We start from the raw sequence: 21346 nt of genomic DNA, 5'->3' as shown, positions 1-21346 counted from the left end.
TTCTTCATGGGCACTCCTGTCATGCTGCCCTGTGAGACATGAACACAAAGGTGCTCTCTCTCCATGAGGGATTCTGACCCATCATGGTACAACCAGACTGAAAATACCTCCTGGGAAGTGAGATCGCCCCTGGACCTCTTCTGGTGAGGGGCTAGGATCCCTAAACTATGTGTACCCATGGCCTGAGCACTCACTGTCCCAAGTGACAGTCTTTGAGAATCTTTCCTTGTTTGCCAGGCTCACTCTCCACCCAGGGTAGATAGCTTGGCTCAGAAACTGGGTACATATGCACCTTCTAAGGCCCGATTAAACATTCTCTACCTTGAATTAGAAGAGTCTGGTTTGCTAGATCAAAGTCAAGTCCACTCTGTATCTTCAATGAGTGCTAAGCTACAGCCATGGGACTAACTAGATCCAAAGGCTGCACTGCTTTAGGTCCAGCCTATCCTCTGTAGTGTGCCCTTCAGTCACTAGACGCCCCTCCTGGAACTCAGCTAGTTGAAGGTCTCAAATTAAGGAGACGAATGTATTGGCTTCCTTGAGATTTTAAAGGTAGCTGTAAGAGACCCATAGTCATAGGAGAAACACGTCAGCTGGGTGACCCTGAGTTTGCAGACTTCAGAGAGAGTGTCATGGAGTTCTCTGGCTCATGTGGCTAACCCTCTTTCTTTCTGTCTGACTATATTCCCTAAGAATACATCTTATATGCTGTGCTTATCAAGGTATATTCTCCATCTTAGACCTGTGGACTCTCTTTGTCTCTCAACTTTGGTTTTACATAGTCCACAGAGCACTTGATTGTCAATGCAAACTGAGCACCAGGATTGGCAGTTGGTTGGATGGAGCCCTAACAGGAAATATTGTAAAAGAGCAGGCCACCACTGTTTAAAAGGCTTCCACTTCTTGCTCTCTCCACTGGAGCTCATCAAGGACTGACAAGAACAAAAACAAATCTGGCTAGGAAAGTAGTGTTATATAAGATATAACAATTGGAAGAGGTCAACTAGAATTCCATTTTAAAACAAATATTTTTTTACAGATCTTTTCCACATCAGGTAACATGGGTTTCCCAGGTAGCACTAGTGGTAAGGAAACCGCCTGCTAGTGCAGGAGACGTAAGAGACACAGGTTGTATCCCTGGGTCAAGATCTCCTGGGGGAGGGCACAGCAACCTACTCCAGTATTCTTGCCTGTAGAATCGCATGGACAGAAGAGCCTGGCAGGCTATGGTCCATAGAGTCGCAAAGAGTCAGACAACTGAAGTGAACATATGCATGCACGCCATGATACGACACTTAAGCAGACATGGTCCTGAGAGTTTACAGGAGGCTTATGAGTATTCTTGCCTGGAGAATCCCATGGACAGAGGAGCTTGGTGGGCTACCGTCCACGGGTCGCAAAGAGTCGGACACGACTGAGCGACTTCACTTCACTATGAGTTAACTCAAAAAAACTCAGGTTATAACTTAAAAAAATTTTTTAAGACTCAGGCATAAGACTGAGTTTAGCCTTCAGCACTAGCAGCAAGGGCAGATTCCTGTACACAGTTAACTAAGATATTAATCAGGTGAGTTCACACTCAGATCACAATGGGTACCCAGAGGCTAAACTGTCCTTGTTTTGCAAATAAAAATGTACTGTCCAGAACTCTAGCTCCAGGACAACTTTCTGATTGTGTCCCAGGAAAACTGCTATGATATTGCTGTTCAGTCACTAAGTTGTGTCCGGCTCCTTGCGACCCCATGGACTGCAGCACCCCAGGCTTCCCCATCCTTTACTATCTCCCAGAATTTGCTCAGATGCATGTCCATTGAGTGGGTGATGCTATCTAACCATCTCATCCTCTGCCGCCCCCTTCTCCTTTTGCCATCAATCTTTCCCAGCATTGGGGTCTTATCTAATGAGTCGGCTCTTCACAACAGGTGGCCAAAGTATTGGAGCTTCAGGTTCAGCAACAGTCCTTCCAATGAATATTCAGGGTTGATTTTCTTTAGTATTGACTGGTTTCATCTCCTTGAAGTCTGAGGGACTCTCAAGAGTCCCTCAGCTGTGGTCCCTCAATTCCACAGTTCAAAAGCATCAATTATTTGGTGCTCAGCCTTCTTTATGATCCAACTCTCACATCTGTACACGACTATTGGAAAAACCATAGCTCTGACGAAACAGACTGCTTTAGGGACACATATAAATCTCAAGCTGAATCAGTCATCCTCAGAATTATTCAAGGAAGCTCAGGAACAGTTGGGCTCAAAACCCTGACAATTTGCTTTGTCAATTTTATGGAAAACATAGCATATAGTCTCTCTCATTATTAAGAAGAGTATCCTTTTATTCTCCCACCATTACAGATATATTATTTTACTAGAATTTCCACTAAAAATATATGCCAATTTCCTAACACAACACTGTAAATCAACTATAGGTCAATAAAATAAATTTATCTATACATATATATAAATTTAAAATATATATACACATATATGAGTGTGTATTTCTGTATATATACATACACATACCAGTTTCCTTTTCAATAAAATGTACTGTGTACCAGGACTGTGTAACGCAAAAGGTTTCAGAATCACCTGAGGATTTTTTTTAGACTCACAGATTCCAGTGCCTTCCCCCAGAGTGTCAGTAAACCTAAGAGAGTCCCAAGAATCTATTCCCATGATCAGCCAAGTTTAGAAAACCACTATTCCAAAAGCAGATGCTTGAGGAACAATTATTCAACTTAAGTTTGTAAAAACACTGAATTGTACTTACTTTTAAAAACACTTGAAAGGATAAAATGAAAATTGTCCTAAACATAAAAAGAAACAGTGACTGGCCACTCACTAGAGAAGTTATGGGGTTTATTTACATTCAAGAAAATCTTTCCCATCTTAAAAACAACACAATTCCCTCTACCCCTAGTCCCCTAACTACCGTCCTATCCTTCTATCTCCCTCCACTGACATTAAAAAATACATATATATACAAGCAACTCCTGCAGCTCAATTCCAGAAAAATAAATGACCCAATCAAAAAATGGGCCAAAGAACTAAACAGACATTTCTCCAAAGAAGACATACAGATGGCTAACAAACACATGAAAAGATGCTCAACATCACTCATTATCAGAGAAATGCAAATCAAAACCACAATGAGGTACCATTTCACGCCAGTCAGAATGACTGCGATCCAAAAGTCTACAAGCAATAAATGCTGGAGAGGGTGTGAAGAAAAGGGAACCCTCCTACACTGTTGGTGGGAATGCAAACTAGTACAGCCACTATGGAGAACAGTGTGGAGATTCCTTAAAAAACTGGAAATAGAACTGCATTATGACCCAGCAATCCCACTGCTGGGCATACACACCGAGGAAACCAGAATTGAAAGAGACACGTGTACCCCAATGTTCATCGCAGCCCTGTTTATAATAGCCAGGACATGGAAGCAACCTAGATGTCCATCAGCAGACGAATGGATAAGAAAGCTGTGGTACATATACACAATGGAGTATTACTCAGCCATTAAAAAGAATACATTTGAATCAGTTCTAATGAGGTGGATGAAACTGGAGCCGATTATACAGAGTGAAGTAAGCCAGAAAGGAAAACACCAATACAGTATACTAATGCATATATATGGAATTTAGAAAGATGGTAAAGATAACCTTGTATGCGAGACAGCAAAAGAGACACAGATGTATAGAACAGACTTTTGGACTCTGTGGGAGAGGGAGAGGGTGGGATGATTTGGGAGAATGGCATTGAAACATGTATAATATCACATATGAAACGAATCGCCAGTCCAGGTTTGATGCATGATACTGTATGCTTGGGGCTGGTGCACTGGGACGACCCAGAGGGATGGTACGGGGAGGGAGGAAGGAGGGGGGTTCAGGATGGGGAACATGTGTATACCTGTGGTGGATTCATGTTGATGTATGGCAAAACCAATACAATATTGTAAGTAATTAACCTCCAATTAAAATAAAAAAATTTATATTAAAAAAAAGACTGGTTAGAAGACAGAACAGTGGATATCCTTAGTGAGCTGGGGAGTAAGTAGAAGGGCCCTGAAGGTTTCTCGAGTACAAGATATACCAGTACAGTCTGTTTGCAAAAATTTCTTGTGATCTGTGCACTTTCCTGTATGTATATGTCAACACAAAGTTAGAAAGACAGATTCTGCCTCCTTTCTCTATTTTATTCCCTCCTCCCCTCACTACTCAAGATATCTAAAAGGGGCCTTTCCCAGGCCACTGATGACCTCTCAGTAACTAAACTGCAAAGGACACCTGGCATCTCAGTTGTGCCCTGAAACTGGTGACCCCTCCACCAAACTCTCTCTTCCTTTAGTTTCTAAGAATCTGCTCTAGCTCCATTCTCTAAGCTTTGTAGGGCACTCCACCAATCTCTATATGGGCCTTCTCTTTCTCTGTCTGCCCATCTCTTCAAGGTTGATGAGTCAGAGTAGTCCTTAATCCTCTCTTCTTCTCACTCCAGCTCAACTTCATTACATCTAAGTCTTCAACTCCCATTCTCTGCTGCTGCTAAGTCACTTCAGTTGTGTCCGACTTTGTACGACCCCATAGATGGCAGCCCACCAGGCTTAAATCAGTAGGCCAATTCCAAGGCCTGGTCACTCCCTAAGCCTCAGCTTGGTTGTCTAACTCCCCATGGACATCCCCATCAGGTTTTTCAATTGCTACCTCATAATGAGTTCTCTTTTTCCAAAAAGCTCTTTTTCTCTGAGTTTCCCTACATCCTTTAATAGCCTTACCAAGCCACACACAAGACACCATCAAAGCAATTCTTTAATGAAACAGTGAAAATAGACTTCAAAGACAATAAGATGCGGTCACTGCTCCCACAATCTAATAAAGTTTGGATAAACAAATAATTATGCCACTTGTGATAAGTGCATTACAAGACAAAGGACAGGAGTAACACAGAAAAAGGAATAATGTACCACAACTGGAAATTCTGGGGAACAACTGTAGAGAGAAAGGAAAATCAACAATCAGAAAGTTTCTGCCTGCCTTCCTGTCTTCCTTCCTTTTTTTTTAAAGCAAAGTCACCCAACCAATTGATGTTAAGACTCAATGTCACTAGGAACAGTCTCTGTAAAGAGTAACAAAAGAAACAGAGGTTTGGATCATAAAGATGATTTCTCACTCCACATTACAATCTTTTCAGTTATACTCATAATTAGCTACAATCTATGAGCTTCCCAGGTGGCTCAGTGGTAAAGAATCAGCCTGCCAAGCAGGAGACCTGAATTGGATCCCTGGGTCAGGAAGATCCCTTGGAGAAGGAAATGGCCACCCAGTCCAGTGCTCTTGCCTGGGAAATCCCATAGACAGAGGAATCTGGTGGGCTACAATCCACGGGGTCACAAAGAGTCGGACACAACTGAGTGTCTAAACAACAACAGCTACAATCTCTAGATGGAACAAATACAAGCAACCATAAACCATGACTTTTACATATCAACATTCTCAATCCAGAAGCTCTCTTTTAATCTCAAGATCAGATGGGGTTTCAACGATAATCTACTCAAAATAAATAACCTGGTAGCAAAACTGTAGAAATAAATCTAATGCTTTAATTACTGCCCATTTTAGCTATTATATAACTAGCTGTCACATAACCGGTACACTAAAATGTGTAGCTATTTCCAAAGTTATTGGTTAACATCACTTTTGTATCTATCACTGTGGGTGGAAAATAAATGGCATTTGGGAACATTTTAAAAGTAAATGCCATTTAAAATTAGATATTCCTATATTTACAGGAAACGAGGCACAATTATGCAATTTCTCCCTATTTGTTACATTACTTCTTTGATCCTCAATCAACCTTTTCTGCAAAAATTTCCATCTGAAAGCATTTTTCACTTAAAAACAAAATGCTTTTAATCTGATTCTTTCCAGTTGTTTAAGAGGGAAAAATCTGATAGGGATTTTTTTTTACGTCTGTGAAAACTGACAATACTTCTGAGGTTATTCATGTTCTAAAAAAAGAACATAAAACAAAAAAATAGATTATGTAAAAGAATTTAGGGTAAAACAAAATGATGAAAACAATAAACAATTTTGCCCAAATCAGGCTGTATTGCTGTCCTTAGTAATGAGCCATAAACTGAATAAAAAATAAAGAGAAACTAAATGAGTCTGCATTCTCCAAACATCAAAAGAATATGCCTCCCCCCATAATAAGCATTCAGTACAGTACTTACATTTGATACAGCAATCCTTTCTAATCTGGAGGGTCACACACCAAACCGGTAACAAAGGCTTTCTCTTAGAAGAGGATTAGAGGGACGCAGATGATGGAAAACAGATAATTATCATAACTGTACTGTTTGACTTTTTACAAGGAAAAGTTATTTTAGCATGATTTACACTATTTTTCAAATTATTTTCTCACCTCATACCCCTCAGGGTGGCTACTATGAAAAAAGAAACAGAAAATAAAAGTGCTGGAGAAGATAAGAGAGAAACTGGAGCCCTTGTGCATTCATTATTGGTGGGATTATAAAATGGTACAATCACTAAGGAAAACAACATGGAAATGCTTCAAAAAATTAAAAGCAGAATTATTGTATGACCCATTAATTCCCCTTCTGGATATAAATGCAAAAGAATTGAAACAGGGCCTCAAGGATGTATTTGCACACCCACGTTCATTATTTACAACAAATAAAAGGTGAGAAGTCACCCAACTGTCCATGGACAGATAAATGGCTAAGCAAATGCCATATATACATACAATGGAATATTAGAACCTTAAGTGAAATAAGTCAGTCACAAAGACAAATACTGTATGATTTCATCTATATGAAGCATCTAAAGTAGTCAAATTCATAGAAACAGAAAGCAAAATGGTGGTTACCAGGGGTTGTAGGGAAGGAGAAAATGTGGAGTTTTTGTTGAATGGATACAGAGTTTTGGTTTGGTAACATGAAAATCTTTTCTACAACAATGTGAATATATGTAACACACTTGAACAATACACTTAAAATGGTTAAGCTAGTAAATTTTATATGAGTTTTATCACCATAATTAAAAAGTATGGAACTTAAGAAAAATGATTAAGGTACACAACACCAAAAAAAGCAACCAGAAAAAAAATACAGTATACCTTTTCCTTCTCAAAAATAATTTTTCTCTCCAAAGTAGTAACCTTGATAGATCATATCAGAACTTACTGTAACTATTTATATAACAAATTAATAAAGGAAATTGACTTTCAATATGTGATCATACAGCTTTCATTTCTAAATGCCTTCACATCAAATTTTAAGACTGTAAGAAAATGTCTCAATATATCTGAAATAAAAGCAGATTAAAAATGAAATAAATAAGATTTTTTTTAAAGGGGTGGGGGATTTGTGAGGTTTTTTAAAATATCAAACTAAGGATGTCTATATAAGTAAGCCCAGAAATGAGTCTGAGAAAGATATGACAGTGGTTATATACAGGTGGTGGGATTAAGGATGATTCTTTAGAATTAACTGAATATCCTGAAGTTTTTACAATGAATATTAATTTTATAACATGCAAGAAACAAAAATGGCTGGCTCCTGAGGATATTCTAAACAATCTGCCAGAGAATGCAAGGGTAATTCCAAATGAAAAAGGATAAAATGTTTTGATCAGATGACATTTCTGGAATAAATATACTGATCAGTGACGGCATGTTTGGAAGAAATGTATTGACAAGGTAATTAAATCTGTCCTCTTAATAATGACTATTTTGACAGGCCCTCATTTGCATGTAGAAATCTGGGAGCCCTTACACTTCAACAAGACAAACCACAATCATTTCGATCTGTTTCACAGTGAAGGGACTATAAAGTTAGTATTTTAAGAGTTCAGACTTTAACCAACGAAAAGAAAAACTGTCTTCCAACTATGACAAACATAGAACTACCTTAGGAGAAACTCTGAATTCTGTTAATTCTGTGCTGGGGTAACTGATATTTCCTAGTTCCTCCTCATCCACTATAAACACACTGTGATCTAAAGAGATAAGGGAAGAAAAAAACCAAGGGTATTTTCAAGATTAACTTTTTTTTTTTTTCTCAGAAAACCACCTCCTATTTTATCATTGGAGGGCAGAATTCACCACAAAATTAGGTCAGCAAAGCAAAGCAAATATGTTTCACCTGCAATTGTTTCATCTTTTAAAATAGTTACAGGATTTTGTTGAATTCACACAAAAATAAATAAATAAATTTGTCTGATAAACAGGAAGGAAACCTCAGAGCCAAAGAGTGAGATAATTGTTCATTCGGGCCGGTTTTGAGTCATCTGGTTAGGCTGTACTGGTTTCACAGACTTGGAACAAAGATGACATATAATTTACCATGTAGCAAATTTATTCTGAACTTCCTCATTCAGACAGAAATTTAACAGTGCTTACCTAAACCCGAATGGCATCCCAAGATCCATTCAATCTTTTCTAAGTTAAGGAAATATAGGCAGCAAAAAAAGAAAAAAAAACACACAAGGAATAATTACTTCAAGACTTCCCTTTCAAATGCTTCTACATTTTCTAACAACTAAAAGGATTTCTGTCTTCTAAGAGGAAGAGGTATTCTGTCAAAGTAAAGTCTATCTAGACCCAGGTTTCTTTTCCTAACAGACCACTGTGTGCACAGAGAACGTTGAACTCACTGACAACTGCCCTCAACCTCATCTCAGTTATTCACAGGCTTTTTATCCTTCAAAGAAAAGGAAACTGCAAAATTCTTTTGTTAAAAAAAAAAAATCGTGAGCAAGGCTCAAATCAGCTGATGACAGTCTAGACTCATAATGAAAATCTCTGCGAAAATAAGGAACAAAAACAGGAAAAGTCAATATTTGGACTAAACACAGCAACTTTTAACAGTGCTCCCAAACCATGTGACTCTACCAACAGGCTCAGTGTCAATATTTGCCAAGTGAGGTAAGCCGTTAGCAAACGATTTAGGAAACTTGTTGGAGGCCTATCACTTGGTGTTCACCTACTCACTCACCAGTTTAACCCATGTCATCAAATGACACATGAAGCAGCACCTTTAATGGGAAAGGAGAGTCACTTCAGCAAGCTCGAGAAAAGCAAGCTGTTGTTTCACAAGACTGACATCTACAGAGTGGGGGGGGGGGGAATGAACCTTTATTGTTTTCATATATCCTATTTTAAAAGATTGTTCAAAGGAATGAATAGGAACATCTGAAAAAAAGAAATCACCGTGTCTGTGTCCCAACTAAAGCAGTGAACATGTACTTGTAAACCTGTCTCTAGCTCCCACAGAGGGTTCCTCATCCTCACCCAACCAAACAAAGACGTCCTTAAGTTGGAGCCAGTGAGGGCTTGGAACAAAACAAACCGCTTGCTTCAAAGAGTGAGAAAGAAGTAGGAAGACAAAGGGTGGCTGTATTCAAAGTGCCTTTAAAACAATATTCATTCAAAATACAACTTTCTGTCTATAGTGCTATTCTCATGAAAACACAGCTTAATATTCAAAGTTATAGGCTGTCAGCATAATGAAAACTAGACAACCCTTGCTCTAAATTCCTCCTTCTACAAGTTTTAGTGTACAATGAACCAAGTTTTGAAATCCACCACACTAAGTAACTGGCAGTTCAAGGTTTCTAATAAAACTGGCATGAGGCCATGTAGCAAAAGCGAAAAACAAGTAGTTTCCAAATTCTAAAATATATCTCAAGACTGAGTTTTTTTCCTCCCTGAAAATATCCATATGAAGTTTCATGTTGTATGCATTAACCATAAATTTCCACTTTAGCATTACTGGGGAAAATCAACTGATACAAACTCTAATTCCTTTATTAAAAAAAAATCTTTTGGCACTTTCCTGTCATATTATAAGTCAATTCTCAAGTTTTTGAAGTAGGTATGTATCATTGCTACAGAGATTTCTTGTGCATCTAACTTGCAGTAATTTTAAATGTACTGTACAAACAAGTATCAAAGTTCATTTCTCAGGCTGTAAGAAGTCCCAGCTAGCCTAGAAAGGACATGGGTGCGGAGTACATATACATGTAATTAAAACATTAAAGGTTTAAATCATAAAAAGTCAGTAAATATACATAGGTCTCATGGGGCAATAAATTTATCATAAATGTCAAGTGCATTATCTACTGTTCCCCATTTTGTCTCTGCTCCCCGTTCTTTTAGGGTATAATTCATCTACTTCCTCCTTCTCTTCTTCCACTGTTAGCTGCACATGAGAAGCTATTTGCATTTTCAAAGAGTGGTACAGTGTCCTGAGCAGAATTCAGTTCCAAATGAGAAGTGGATTTACTCAAGTCTGAGCTACTTTTTACAGCCCTGGGTCGACAGTGCTAACCTGAAACTCTAGATCATTTTGGTGGACAGGTATGGTGCAAAAGGGATCAAAAGTACCTTACATCGGTTTAGTGCTTGGCAGTTTACCATTCTTCCTACATATGTTATTGCATCTAAACCTTCCAACAACCCTGTGCCATATGTGGGGCCTGTTACTGTCCCCACAGCACCTTGATAAGGGGACTTGGGGAGATAAAGAAACCTCATTAAAGTTGCTCAGCCAGAAAACAGAAACACAACCAGAACCTGAGCCTGTGCTTTCTGACTGCAGCCTGCGGTACAGAGCAGTTTTTCCTTCTCCTTTGTGATCTACCACCCAACAGCTTTGAAGGGTAAGAAAGGAAGAATATTCAGTTAGTTCTATATGTAAATATGTTTTTATGTGAGCAAAATGTATTCACTATAATTCCTCAAGGAAAGTTCCCTCAGAGATACTTAAACTGTAAGGGCAAAAAAAATCTTTATTTCAAAATATGTGACATTTAATATACAAGTAAAATAAAGTTACAGTACTTCTTTTCCAATTTACAGATGGGTTTTCCTTTTCCATCTATCAGTGTAATTCTCCTCTCAGTTTATATTAGTAACATACTATTCATGATAAGAAAATTTATTTCAGAAGGACAGGCAATAAAAGCATTACATCTAGACCAAACAGTCACAAAGCATATGCGAGGTAATAACACCTTATAGCCAAGGATACGGTCACCTCAGGCCCTTCTGAGCAGTGAGCTCTGAGTACAGGTCACATCTCCGTCCCACAGGAAGGAAGTGACATAGACCAGCTCTCACTAGGCTATCTTCTGGCCCTTGAGGCACTTGATGATTCCTTTACCTTCAGCCCACATCTCCTCTCAGGAAAACTCCACCTTCCTGGGTTCCATGTTAACTGATTACTTCCATGTTAACTGATTACCACCTCTAATGTCCACAGAAACTTCTACAAGTCCAACCTATTCAAAAGCAAGTTATCATCTCTTTCAAGCCAAACTCAGCCTTCTTCCACTTTCCCATCTCATTCAATAGTTCTAACAGCCACTCAATTTTCCAAGCCAAAAGCCTGGGCAGCATCCTGAAATTCTCTTTCTCCCAACTCTGCCATATCTAATCAAATACCAAGTTTTGACATTAAAAAATAAATTTGGAAAGTCCCAAGACTGTGCACCACCATAACACTACCATAGCAGCCACCTATACAAGACACCAACTAAAAGATATTAACAGCTCATGTCTACAGAGCACTTACTTTGTACCAAACGCTGTGCTAAACTCTGGGTCTGAGTTAATTTAAATCCACACAACAATGTAAGGTTGGTACTAGTCTTTTGCGGGGGGGGGGGGGGGGGCGGTGCTGCACCAACTGGCATGTGGAATCTTAGCTCCCTGGCCAGGGATTGAACTTGAGCCCCCTTCATTGGAAGCACAGAGTCTTAACCACTGGACTATCAGGGAAGTCCCAGGTTGCAACTAGTCCTATCCTTTTACAGATGAGGACAAAGCTACAGAACACTAGTATCTCACCCCAGGTTACATGGTGAAGCCCAGGTTTTATCCTGGCACTGAACTTTCACCTGTGTCCTTGCATGAGCTTTTTCTCTCTGCTTAAGAAGGCTCTTTCAACCTTGTCTGCCCCATTTCAAAGACCAGGACCAGAGCATGTTCTCCTCTACCAAGTCTCCTGATGCCCCCTGCTGGTGCTTGTTCCTCTAAGTCAGTACTTCTCAAGTTTGGCTACATGCCCTACAAACTAGATGCCTAGAGCTCAACCTGAGATTCTGATGGCCTTGGTCCGGTGCAGTCTGGGCACAGGGACTTATAAAAAACTACCCAGTGAGGGCTTCCCTGGATGTCCAGTGGTTAAGAATCCGCCTGCCAATGCAGGGGACACAGATCCAACCCCTGGTCTGGGAAGATGCTTGGGGCAACAAAGCCCATGAGCCACAAATACCGAAGCCTGCACTACCGAAGCCTGTGCTCCACAAGGAGCCTCGGATCTCCACAACTGGAGAAAGCCCTTGTGCAGCAACAAAGACCCAAGGCAGCCAAAAATAAAAATAGACAAAATTTTTATAAAACTACCCAGGTGAATCTAACATGCAGTCAAGGTTGAGAACTACTGCTCTACATTTCCCTGACTCTTACATCAGAGCACTTGTCCCAGTGCATCCAAATGAACTATCCCTATCTGTGCCGCTGATCGCATCATGAGCTCCTAAAACCTAGGTTTCACAGTCACCTGAAGGGCTTTTTCAAAACTAGAGGTTCCTAGACCTCACTGAAAAACTCAATCAGATCCATGAGCAGCACCTTGGAGACTGTCTGCTATGTGGCCAAATTTGGGGATTCTCTCCCAGGTTTAAAAAAAAAAAAAAAACGGGTCGTTTCATTTACACCTGGCAAGGTACAGTACAGTGCCCAACTCATAGATGAACTAACTGTGATAGACATATGTGCAATGAATGAAATCTAGTAACATGAATCTGGAGAATGGGTGTATGAAGTCAATATTCAAGCTTCTGGCAGCAGCACCTGGAAAATCTGCTTCCTGCAATAGAACGTAAATACTGGAAAAAAGTGAAAGTGTTAGTCACTTAAGTCGCGTCTGATTCTTTGCAACCCCATTGACTAGCCCGCCAGGCCCCTCTGTCCATGGGATTTCCCAGGCAAAAATACTGGAGTGGGTTGCCATTTTCTTCTCCAGGGGGTTTTCCTGACCCAGGGATCCAACCTGTGTCTCTGGCATTGCAGGCAGATTCTTTACCATCTCAGCTACCAGGGAAGCCAAAGCACTCAACACTGGGCAGCTTTTCAAACGTGTTTTGTAATCCACCAGTGCCCCCTACTGACTTGAAGATGGATAGCTAAACCAAAATAGTGCGTTTCAATATTTTAATTGTATATGCATATAACATATGGCATCACCAACTTGAAGGACATGAGTTTGAGCAAGCTCCGGGAGTTGGTAGAGAGGGAAGCCTGGCGTGCTGCAGTCCATGGGGTCACAAACAGTTGGACATGACTGAGAGACTGAACTGAACTGAACTGATACACATAACCAGCCACGCAAACTACTTTTTCCATCAACACCTATATCATCAACTCTTCTGCCCTCCAGTCCTAGCTGACACAAGCTGATAAACCTGATCAGTCCCTACCATTTGCTCATCCCCACTCCCAGGCTGCAATCATAAGAGAGGGCTAGTAGCAGCTCTCAGCAGAGCCCTCAAAGCCTCTCACTTATCTTTTTTGCTCTTTGGTCAATGCCTCTTCCAAATCTCACCATGCTCATAAAATCACTCACCTGGAAAACACCAAAAAAACCATTCATTTCCCAATTTGCCTCAGTTTTTGCTATTCAAATTATGAAAGGAGACAAGCAGCATCTAAATCACCCAGGAGCCTGTCAAAAAAAAATGGAGACTCTGAGGCCCCCACCCAGACCTCCTGGATCAGAATCTGCATTTTAACAAGAGGTCGCATGCACATTGAAGTTTGAGGAGCACTGGTCCTCACCTACTAGATTTGACACCTCCATTTAAAAAAATATTTGATTATTTATATATTTATTCGTCTGCAAGAGGTCTTAGTTGCAGTACTCAGGATCTTCGTTTTAGCCCACAGACTTTCTAGTTGCGGTGTGTGGGCTTAATTCCTCTGAGGCATGCGGGATCTTAGTTCTCCAACCAGGGATTGAACCCACGTCCTCTGCATTGCAAGGCAGATTCTTTACCACTAGACTACCAGGGAAGTCCCAACACTGACATTTATGACAAATAATTTTCTAAGTAACTCCTGCTATTGGATTGGCCAAAAAGTTCACTCAGGGTTTTCTGATACCAGCTTGCAGAAAAACTCAAACTTGTTGGCCAACCCAGTATCTTGAAGTAAAATTCATCACCCAGCTACATATGTGTTTTGTGTATTAAGTCGCTTCAGTATGTCCAACTCTTTGCAATCCTATGGACTGTAGCCCATTAGGCTCCTCTGTCCATGGGATTCTCCAGGCAAGAATACTGGAGTGGGTTGCCATTTCCTCCTTCAGGGAATCTTCCCGACCCAGGGATCGAACCCACATCTCTTATATCTCCTGCATTGACAGGCGAGTTCTTTACCACTAGCGCCACCTGGGAAGCCCTACACATGTAAGTCCAAAAAAAGAGACCAATATATTGATTTGATGGTAGCACAATGGAGAACGAAAAGGAAAGATTTATAAGCATTATATTGCAGCATGTTCAACACAACTAAAAGATGTGAAGAACAGGGGCTTCCCTGGCAGTCCAGTGGTTAGGACTCTATGCTTCCACTGCAGGGGGCACAGGTTCAATCCCTGTTTGGGGAACTAAGATCCCACATGTAACATGGCATGCCTCCCCCAAATTTTTTAATAAAAAAGATGTGAAGAACCAACCAAGTTTCTAAAACATACCCAAGGCAGGTGATACCATCTAGTTGAGAAGCAGTGGTCTATCATCACTGCCATCCTTCTTTCCCTACCATCTCACAAGTGGAAGGGACTATCTCTCCTCCTTTTCAAAGCTGAGGGATTCTCTTTTGTAAAAGTTTCTTCCCTACGTTCTTCCCAAGGCCATGGAGTGTGTGTGTTTGCGTGCATGCACACTCAGCCATGTCCAACTCTCTGCGACATCATGGACTGTAGCCTGCCATGTTTTCTATGGAATTTTCCCGAGGCCATAAACACTGCCAAATCTTGAATACTGTAACAACCACAAAACAACTCTAAAATCTTGACCAAACATGTCCCTCTAATTACTATATTCTCCCTACTTCCCTTGACAGTCAATCTTCTAAATTGCATTAATTCATCTTTCAGTCACCAACCCATATTAATCTAGTTTTCACTTCCACCAGTAAACCTACATGTATAAAGATCATGAAAGTCTTCCAACCAAATTGCCCAAATAAGTAAACACTTCTCCAAACCCATCTAACTCATCTTTCTGTAACAGACATTGCTGTTGCACATCCAGTTTCCAGTGTCCTATTGTGTTCATGGATTCATTTCTCTCCCAAGTGATTAAGGCAGAGTGACCCCATCCTGAGCTGATTCTGTTTTGTCTAAGCCCATCAGGTCATGCCATTCCCCTGGCACTGGCTATTGGGTAAGGTGCAGACACCTGACATAAGCTGATCCAATCAGATTGAAGGAAGAGTGTAATCCAAGCGTGAAGTTTTGTCCTCTCTTGCTCTAGTGGATGAGAAAGTGTATATTACTAGTAGTCACCTTGCAAACTTAAGGAGAACCAATCTTACTGTGGAAAGCCAAGAAAAGAGATGGGGACCTTGAAGACATTGTTGACCCACTGGAATCCACCCTTCCTCTGGATTTTGTGAGATAATTTTCCTTACTGTTTATGCCATTGGGTTTTCCCAAATTGAAAGCATCTACTCCTTGGAAGGAAAGTTATGACCAACCTAGACAGCATATTAAAAAGCAGAGACATTACTTTGTCAACAAAGGTCTGTCCAGTCAATGCTATGGTTTTTCCAGTGGTCATGTATGGATGTGAGAGTTGGACTATAAAGAAGGTTGAGTGCCGAAGAATTGATGCTTTTGAACTGTGGTGTTGGAGAAGACTCTTGAGAGTCTCTTAGATTGCAAGGAGATCCAACCAGTCCATCCTAAAGGAAATCAGTCCTGGATGTTCATTGGAAGGACTGATATTGAAGGTGAAACTCCAATACTTTGGCCACCTGATGCGAAGAGCTGATTCATTTGAAAAGACCCTGATGCTGGGAAAGATTGAGGGCAGGAAGAGAAGGGGACGACAGAGGATGAGATGGTTGGATGGCATCACTGATTCAATGGACATGGGTTTGGGTGGACTCCGGGAGTTGGTGATGGACAGGGAGGCCTGGCATGCTGCAGTCCATGGGGTGGCAAAGGGTCAGACACGACTGAGCGACTGAACTGAACTGAACATCCCTGAACTTCCCTCTCTTCATTTTCTAAATATCACTCTTATGACCCTACTTCTACTTATCAAAAGTTGCTTTTCAAAAATTTCTGGCCTCCCCTCTTCCTCCTCCTTACATTTTGGTATCCACCAAGGTTTGTTTGAGCTTTTCTACTCAAAAAAAAAGTTTCAACAATTTCAGCTCCCTTTATCCTTTCCTTGATACAGCAGAACTTAAGTCAGTGACACTTTCCCAATGGAGTACCACTGCTGCTGTTCCCCAACTCAATCAGTTGAGGAACTCCTGTCTCTCAAAACTTGCCTCGTCTGAAATCCCCAGGGCTTCCTTGCTCTTTTGCATCATAGACCTGTTCAGCAGTCTGATGAGCACTTTGGCCCCCTTCTCCAAAAAATGCTTCTAATTGCATAAAATGCCAATTACAGTGCAGTATAATTGTTTTTAAGACCAAAAATCTGATACAGTAATGTGTTTATTAGCTCATTAAATAAAAGTGAGTCTTATAACTACTATAATTTTGATGTAATGATGAATATAAATGATATTTGGAGATCTGCAACAACTATAATGTGATATGACAATGTTTGTGACATGCACTGGTCCTACTGACTTCAACTGGTGACAGGTACTGCTAATACTACTGTAGCTTGTTGCTGTAGTTGCTTATTAAATGAATTGCTCCCAATGAACCCTATGTCCTCACATCTATGCTCTGTGTAGTCCCCCACCATACTGACTCTGGGTTGGCCATGTAACTTGTCTTGACATCAGCAAATGTGATGCAAGCAGGTGTTCATGCCTCAGGACAAGCCTTCTTGGAAACCAGTAACCATGTGAGGAGGCCCAAGATAGCCATACTGATGGGCCCCAGGCCCATAGATATGGGAGAAAGGCCACCTTGTAGTCTAGCCACCAGCTGAATTTATAACTGCCCAGCCAACCTATAGGTGGTGAGAAATAAAAAATCATTGTGGTTTTATCCAAAAATGGATAACTGAAACAGTTACCTACATTCATAACTGAAGGAAATGATAAACTTCACCAGAAGATTAGTGAAAAAGATTATATTTTCCCATCAAAGTTCAGGGACCCCCGAATTCTACCCACAGACCCTCTGAGGGAATGAGATCCACAGGTTGAGAACTCCTAGGAGAAGACAATGGCACCCCACTCCAGTACTCTTGCCTGGAAAATTCCATGGATGGAGGAGCCTGGTAGGCTGCAGTCCATGGGGTCGCTAAGAGTCAGACACGACTGAGCGACTTCACTTTCACTTTCATGCATTGGAGAAGGACATGGCAACCCACTTCAGTGTTTTTGCCTGGAGAATCCCAGGGACAGACGAGCCTGGTAGGAGGCCGTCTATGGGGTCGCACAGAGTCGGACATGACTGAAGCGACTTAGCAGCAGCAGCAGGAGCAGTAAGACAGATCCTACTCTCCTTTTTACTACCACAGTACATTAATAACAATATAAACTGATCATAGCATATCCTTAGTTGTTGCAACCCTAAAACTGAGCCAAACTCCTAGCACATAAGTGTTTCAACACAAATTTATGAAATGAATGCAAGATGCTTTTGTGATCTGTTGTTCTAACTAAACTGTGAGCTGCCTGAAAACAAAATAAAAGCAAATACTTAGATGTCACTCCTATGTGTCAGGGCCTCTTCCAAGTGCTTCACACCTAATGTATTTATTTTTTTTAACAACCCTACGAGGTAGAAGCTGGTTCCCCAATTTCACCAACAGGAAATCAGGCGCAGAAAGGCCAAGTGACTTGCCCAAGGTCACACAGCTGGAAAGTGGCAATGCCACAAGTGGAAGGCCAAATTCATGGTCTGATTTTATACTGTCCTAATGCCCCCAAAGCACATCGCAGCTCAATAAAACATTTAAATAGTACAATTCTGACATTTCATTAGCACTACTTTACGGGTGCACTGCTTCAAGACTCGATTTTGTAGACTCCTTTCTAATAGCTTGTGATTTGTTTTTTGTGATATACAAATACCATTTACTCTTTTTAAAGGAGAACAATGCCTTCATATTAAAATGCAGATTTCCGAGACAGTCTTCACTGTAAAAGTCAACTTCTTTCAAAGGACACGAGTTCATAAAATGGAAAGAAGTCAATCTGTTCATACTATATAACGTTTGCTGGGAGGGGGAGAGAAGTTCCAGTTGCTCCTTCTCACCCAGCCCTTCCCAGGCCAGCCTCTCTAACTTTCTGCAGCAGCTTCTCCAAAGGTGACCCTCCCCCATTCATACAGCAGGTTCTGAAACCTGACCTTGCCAGGCAACCAAAGCCGAACCCCGCAGTGCCCTGATGAGGCCTAACGTTCCTAACGAACACAAGAGTGGACCAGCCAGAGGGTGGATACTTTGAGGGGTACTTTAAAATTTTAAGTGTTTTATTCACGAGAGCACAACCCAAAAGGCCCCACCCAGCCACCCCAGGTCTCACGCCTCCGCCCGGCAGCCGCTCGATCCACGCGGATCTCTGAATGAACAGCGAGGCCGGGACGCAGCCGGCCCAGAGGCGGGAAAAAACCTCGGGACGAGCCGGGCCTGGTCCCCGGAGAGGCCCACGAGAGCGCGGAGAGGGCTCCGGGCGGCCGGGAGGGGGCGGTGACAGCTGTGACCCGGCTCCACTCTCTCACCTTGAACATGTCGCTGGCAGCGGCAGCTCCGGCGGGGTCACCCCAGCCTTGGCCCCGCCCACTACAGAGAGAGAGAGAGAGAGAGAGAGAGAGAGAGAGAGAGAGAGAGAGAGAGAGAGAGAGAGAGAGAGAGAGAGAGAGAGAGAGAAATAGAGAGGCGGCTACGGCGGCCGGATAGGGCCCGATTCTTCCGACCGCAAATGGGCCGCGGTGCGGGTGACGGCCGTACAGCCAATTAGGTGCGGCCAAGGCTTAGCTCGGAAGCCGGGGTCTGAAAACCGCGTTGTTGAACTGCAGCGCGTGGCGCCTCAGGCGGCGAGCGAACGCAAGCCCCGCCTTCCGGAGGCTCCGCCCCTGCGCCGGCGGTTGCTAGGCGGCGGGAAAGCGCCCACTCTGCGTGGGCCGCGCGCGGGGGCGCGAGGAGGGAGGCGCCGCTGCCCGCGCAGCGCTGGGAATCGGCCTTCGCCGCGCTGATTGGACGCCCGACGACGTAGGCTGAGAGCCCTGTGTGCGGAGGCCGCCAGGTGGGGGCGCTCGTCAGGCCTCGGGCGGCATCGAAAGCCTCGCAGACGCAAACCGCCGACCTCTGGGGCCTGGATTTACTTCACAAAAGGTTTTTACTTGTGTGATGGTTTTTTTTTTTTTTCCACTCTGGGCGGGACAGTTTTAAGATTTTAAATTTAAACTGATTTGCCACATCCTTTCATCTCGAAAGACCCTGAAATTTTTTTTTTCTTCTTTAAAATACTTAAGCTTCTGTCTCTTACTGGGAATCAACTATTGTTCCCTTAATACTAATAGAAATAAGTAATAATGGTAATAATTATCTTATTGACAAGAATAGCAACAAGCAACAGCGTTTACTCTATGCCCGGCTCTTACCTAAACTCCATACATATATTGTCTTCTCTTTCCAACAACCCAAGTAGGTGGACACGGTTATTATTCCGCATCTAGTAGATGAAGAAACTGAAGCACAGAGAATAGGTGCAAGGCCACAGAGAAGGAAAGTGGGAAGTCAGGATCCAAATCTACCTAGTCAAGCTTTAAAGCCTGTGGTCTCATCTCAACAACTGTCACGGTGGCTCATAATGGGGTTGTGTTTCCTATAATATTTCGTTCAGTATTTCACATCTAACCCCATAGCAAGTGTAAGCCCATCCAGGCATGCATCTAGAAGATTTGGGGGATTTGTGTGGTGCTGTGTCCCTGCCCTCCGGCCAAAGACCACTAGGAACACATCTGTAGCTGAACAAGTTGGGTTTGTTTCTTGCAGCTGCTAGGAAAACGCACACCTTGGGAAACAGTGGGGCATCTCAGTGAGAGAGGGTTAGAAAGATTTATTCTAGGGTTTGGGCTTTGGTTGGGTGATTTGGGGGCGGGTTCAAGAAAGCAGGGCTTTGCTCTGGGTTGGGTGGTAGTAGGAAGCCAGGGTTAACACCTAAGCCCAGCTGTGAATGCCAGGCCAGCTCCTGGATGTTAAGGACTGCTTTTTTCTTTCTCAAGAGTTCGTGTATTCCAAGCTATCCCCATCCCCATTTCTAAGGAGAAATATTGAGACTCTGAAGGCTCTGCCTCAGTAGTGGAATGTCATATGTATATAAAAGTGTGACTTATAAGTGATCAGTTAGGGCAGGAAGTCTTAATTCAAGGAGTATGTGAACTTGGGAAAAAATTGCAACTTTATTTTCCCAAACCTCTACCTGAACTTTAGCATTTCTTTCAATTATGTGTAGGTAACAAACCACAGTAGTATCAGCAGTACCTGTGACTTTGTCATCAATAGAAAACACAGTATTTTCATATGATGTTACAGTAACAGCAAATTTCTTGAAATATTGTTTCTATTTATTACCACTTCACAAGTACAGAGCTCTCATATTGTTTAATGCATAAAGAAGACCCATTTCTAGAATTTTGTCTTTGAAAATATTTTGACAATAATTTCAAGATAATTGGAGTCTTTCATAATACCATATATTTTATATTATGTATTTTAAGAAACATAGTTCTTAAAAGGAGTTTGTCCATAGGGATCCATGGCACCAAAAGAAAAGATTAAGAGACCCTGGTTTAGTACAAGACACTCAGCAGTGACTAAGAATTTGGGAGCTGCATCCAAATTGGAGTAATGTGTAAGGGATAGAAAATCAGAGGTAGAATCAAATCACTTATTACACATCCTCTCACTTTACCAGAGAGGGAACTGAGTTACTGAGAGGTTAAGGGACTTGCCCAAAGTCTCACAGCTATTCCATGATAAAACCAGGATGAAAAGTTTTTAGAAAGCATATAAAAACCTTCCACTCTGATGTGCATTGGGGATTCCATGGATAGCAAGATGCCTCCTGCCTTCAACCAACATGTTGGAATGACAGCCAAGAAATCAAATTATGGTGCATAT

At 41.7% G+C, this 21346-nt stretch overlaps 1 protein-coding gene across 1 annotated transcript in view; it reads right to left on the bottom strand.

Moving 5' to 3' along the window:
* The window catches only part of APOO (apolipoprotein O), a 67807-nt gene extending 48639 nt beyond the window's left edge, over positions 1–19168 (bottom strand). The window contains exon 1 of the mRNA XM_052663516.1: positions 18943–19168. Within this exon, the coding sequence (XP_052519476.1) occupies positions 18943–18951 (9 nt within the window). The 5' untranslated portion in view covers positions 18952–19168. The remainder of the gene's footprint in view (positions 1–18942) is intronic.
* Positions 19169–21346: the final 2178 nt, after the last annotated feature.

The sequence above is a fragment of the Budorcas taxicolor genome, chromosome X (genome assembly GCF_023091745.1).
Source record: "Budorcas taxicolor isolate Tak-1 chromosome X, Takin1.1, whole genome shotgun sequence".
In the NCBI taxonomy this organism is placed as follows: domain Eukaryota; kingdom Metazoa; phylum Chordata; class Mammalia; order Artiodactyla; family Bovidae; genus Budorcas; species Budorcas taxicolor.
Note: the sequence above shows the minus strand (reverse complement) of the source record. Positions and strands in the feature narration are given on the sequence as shown.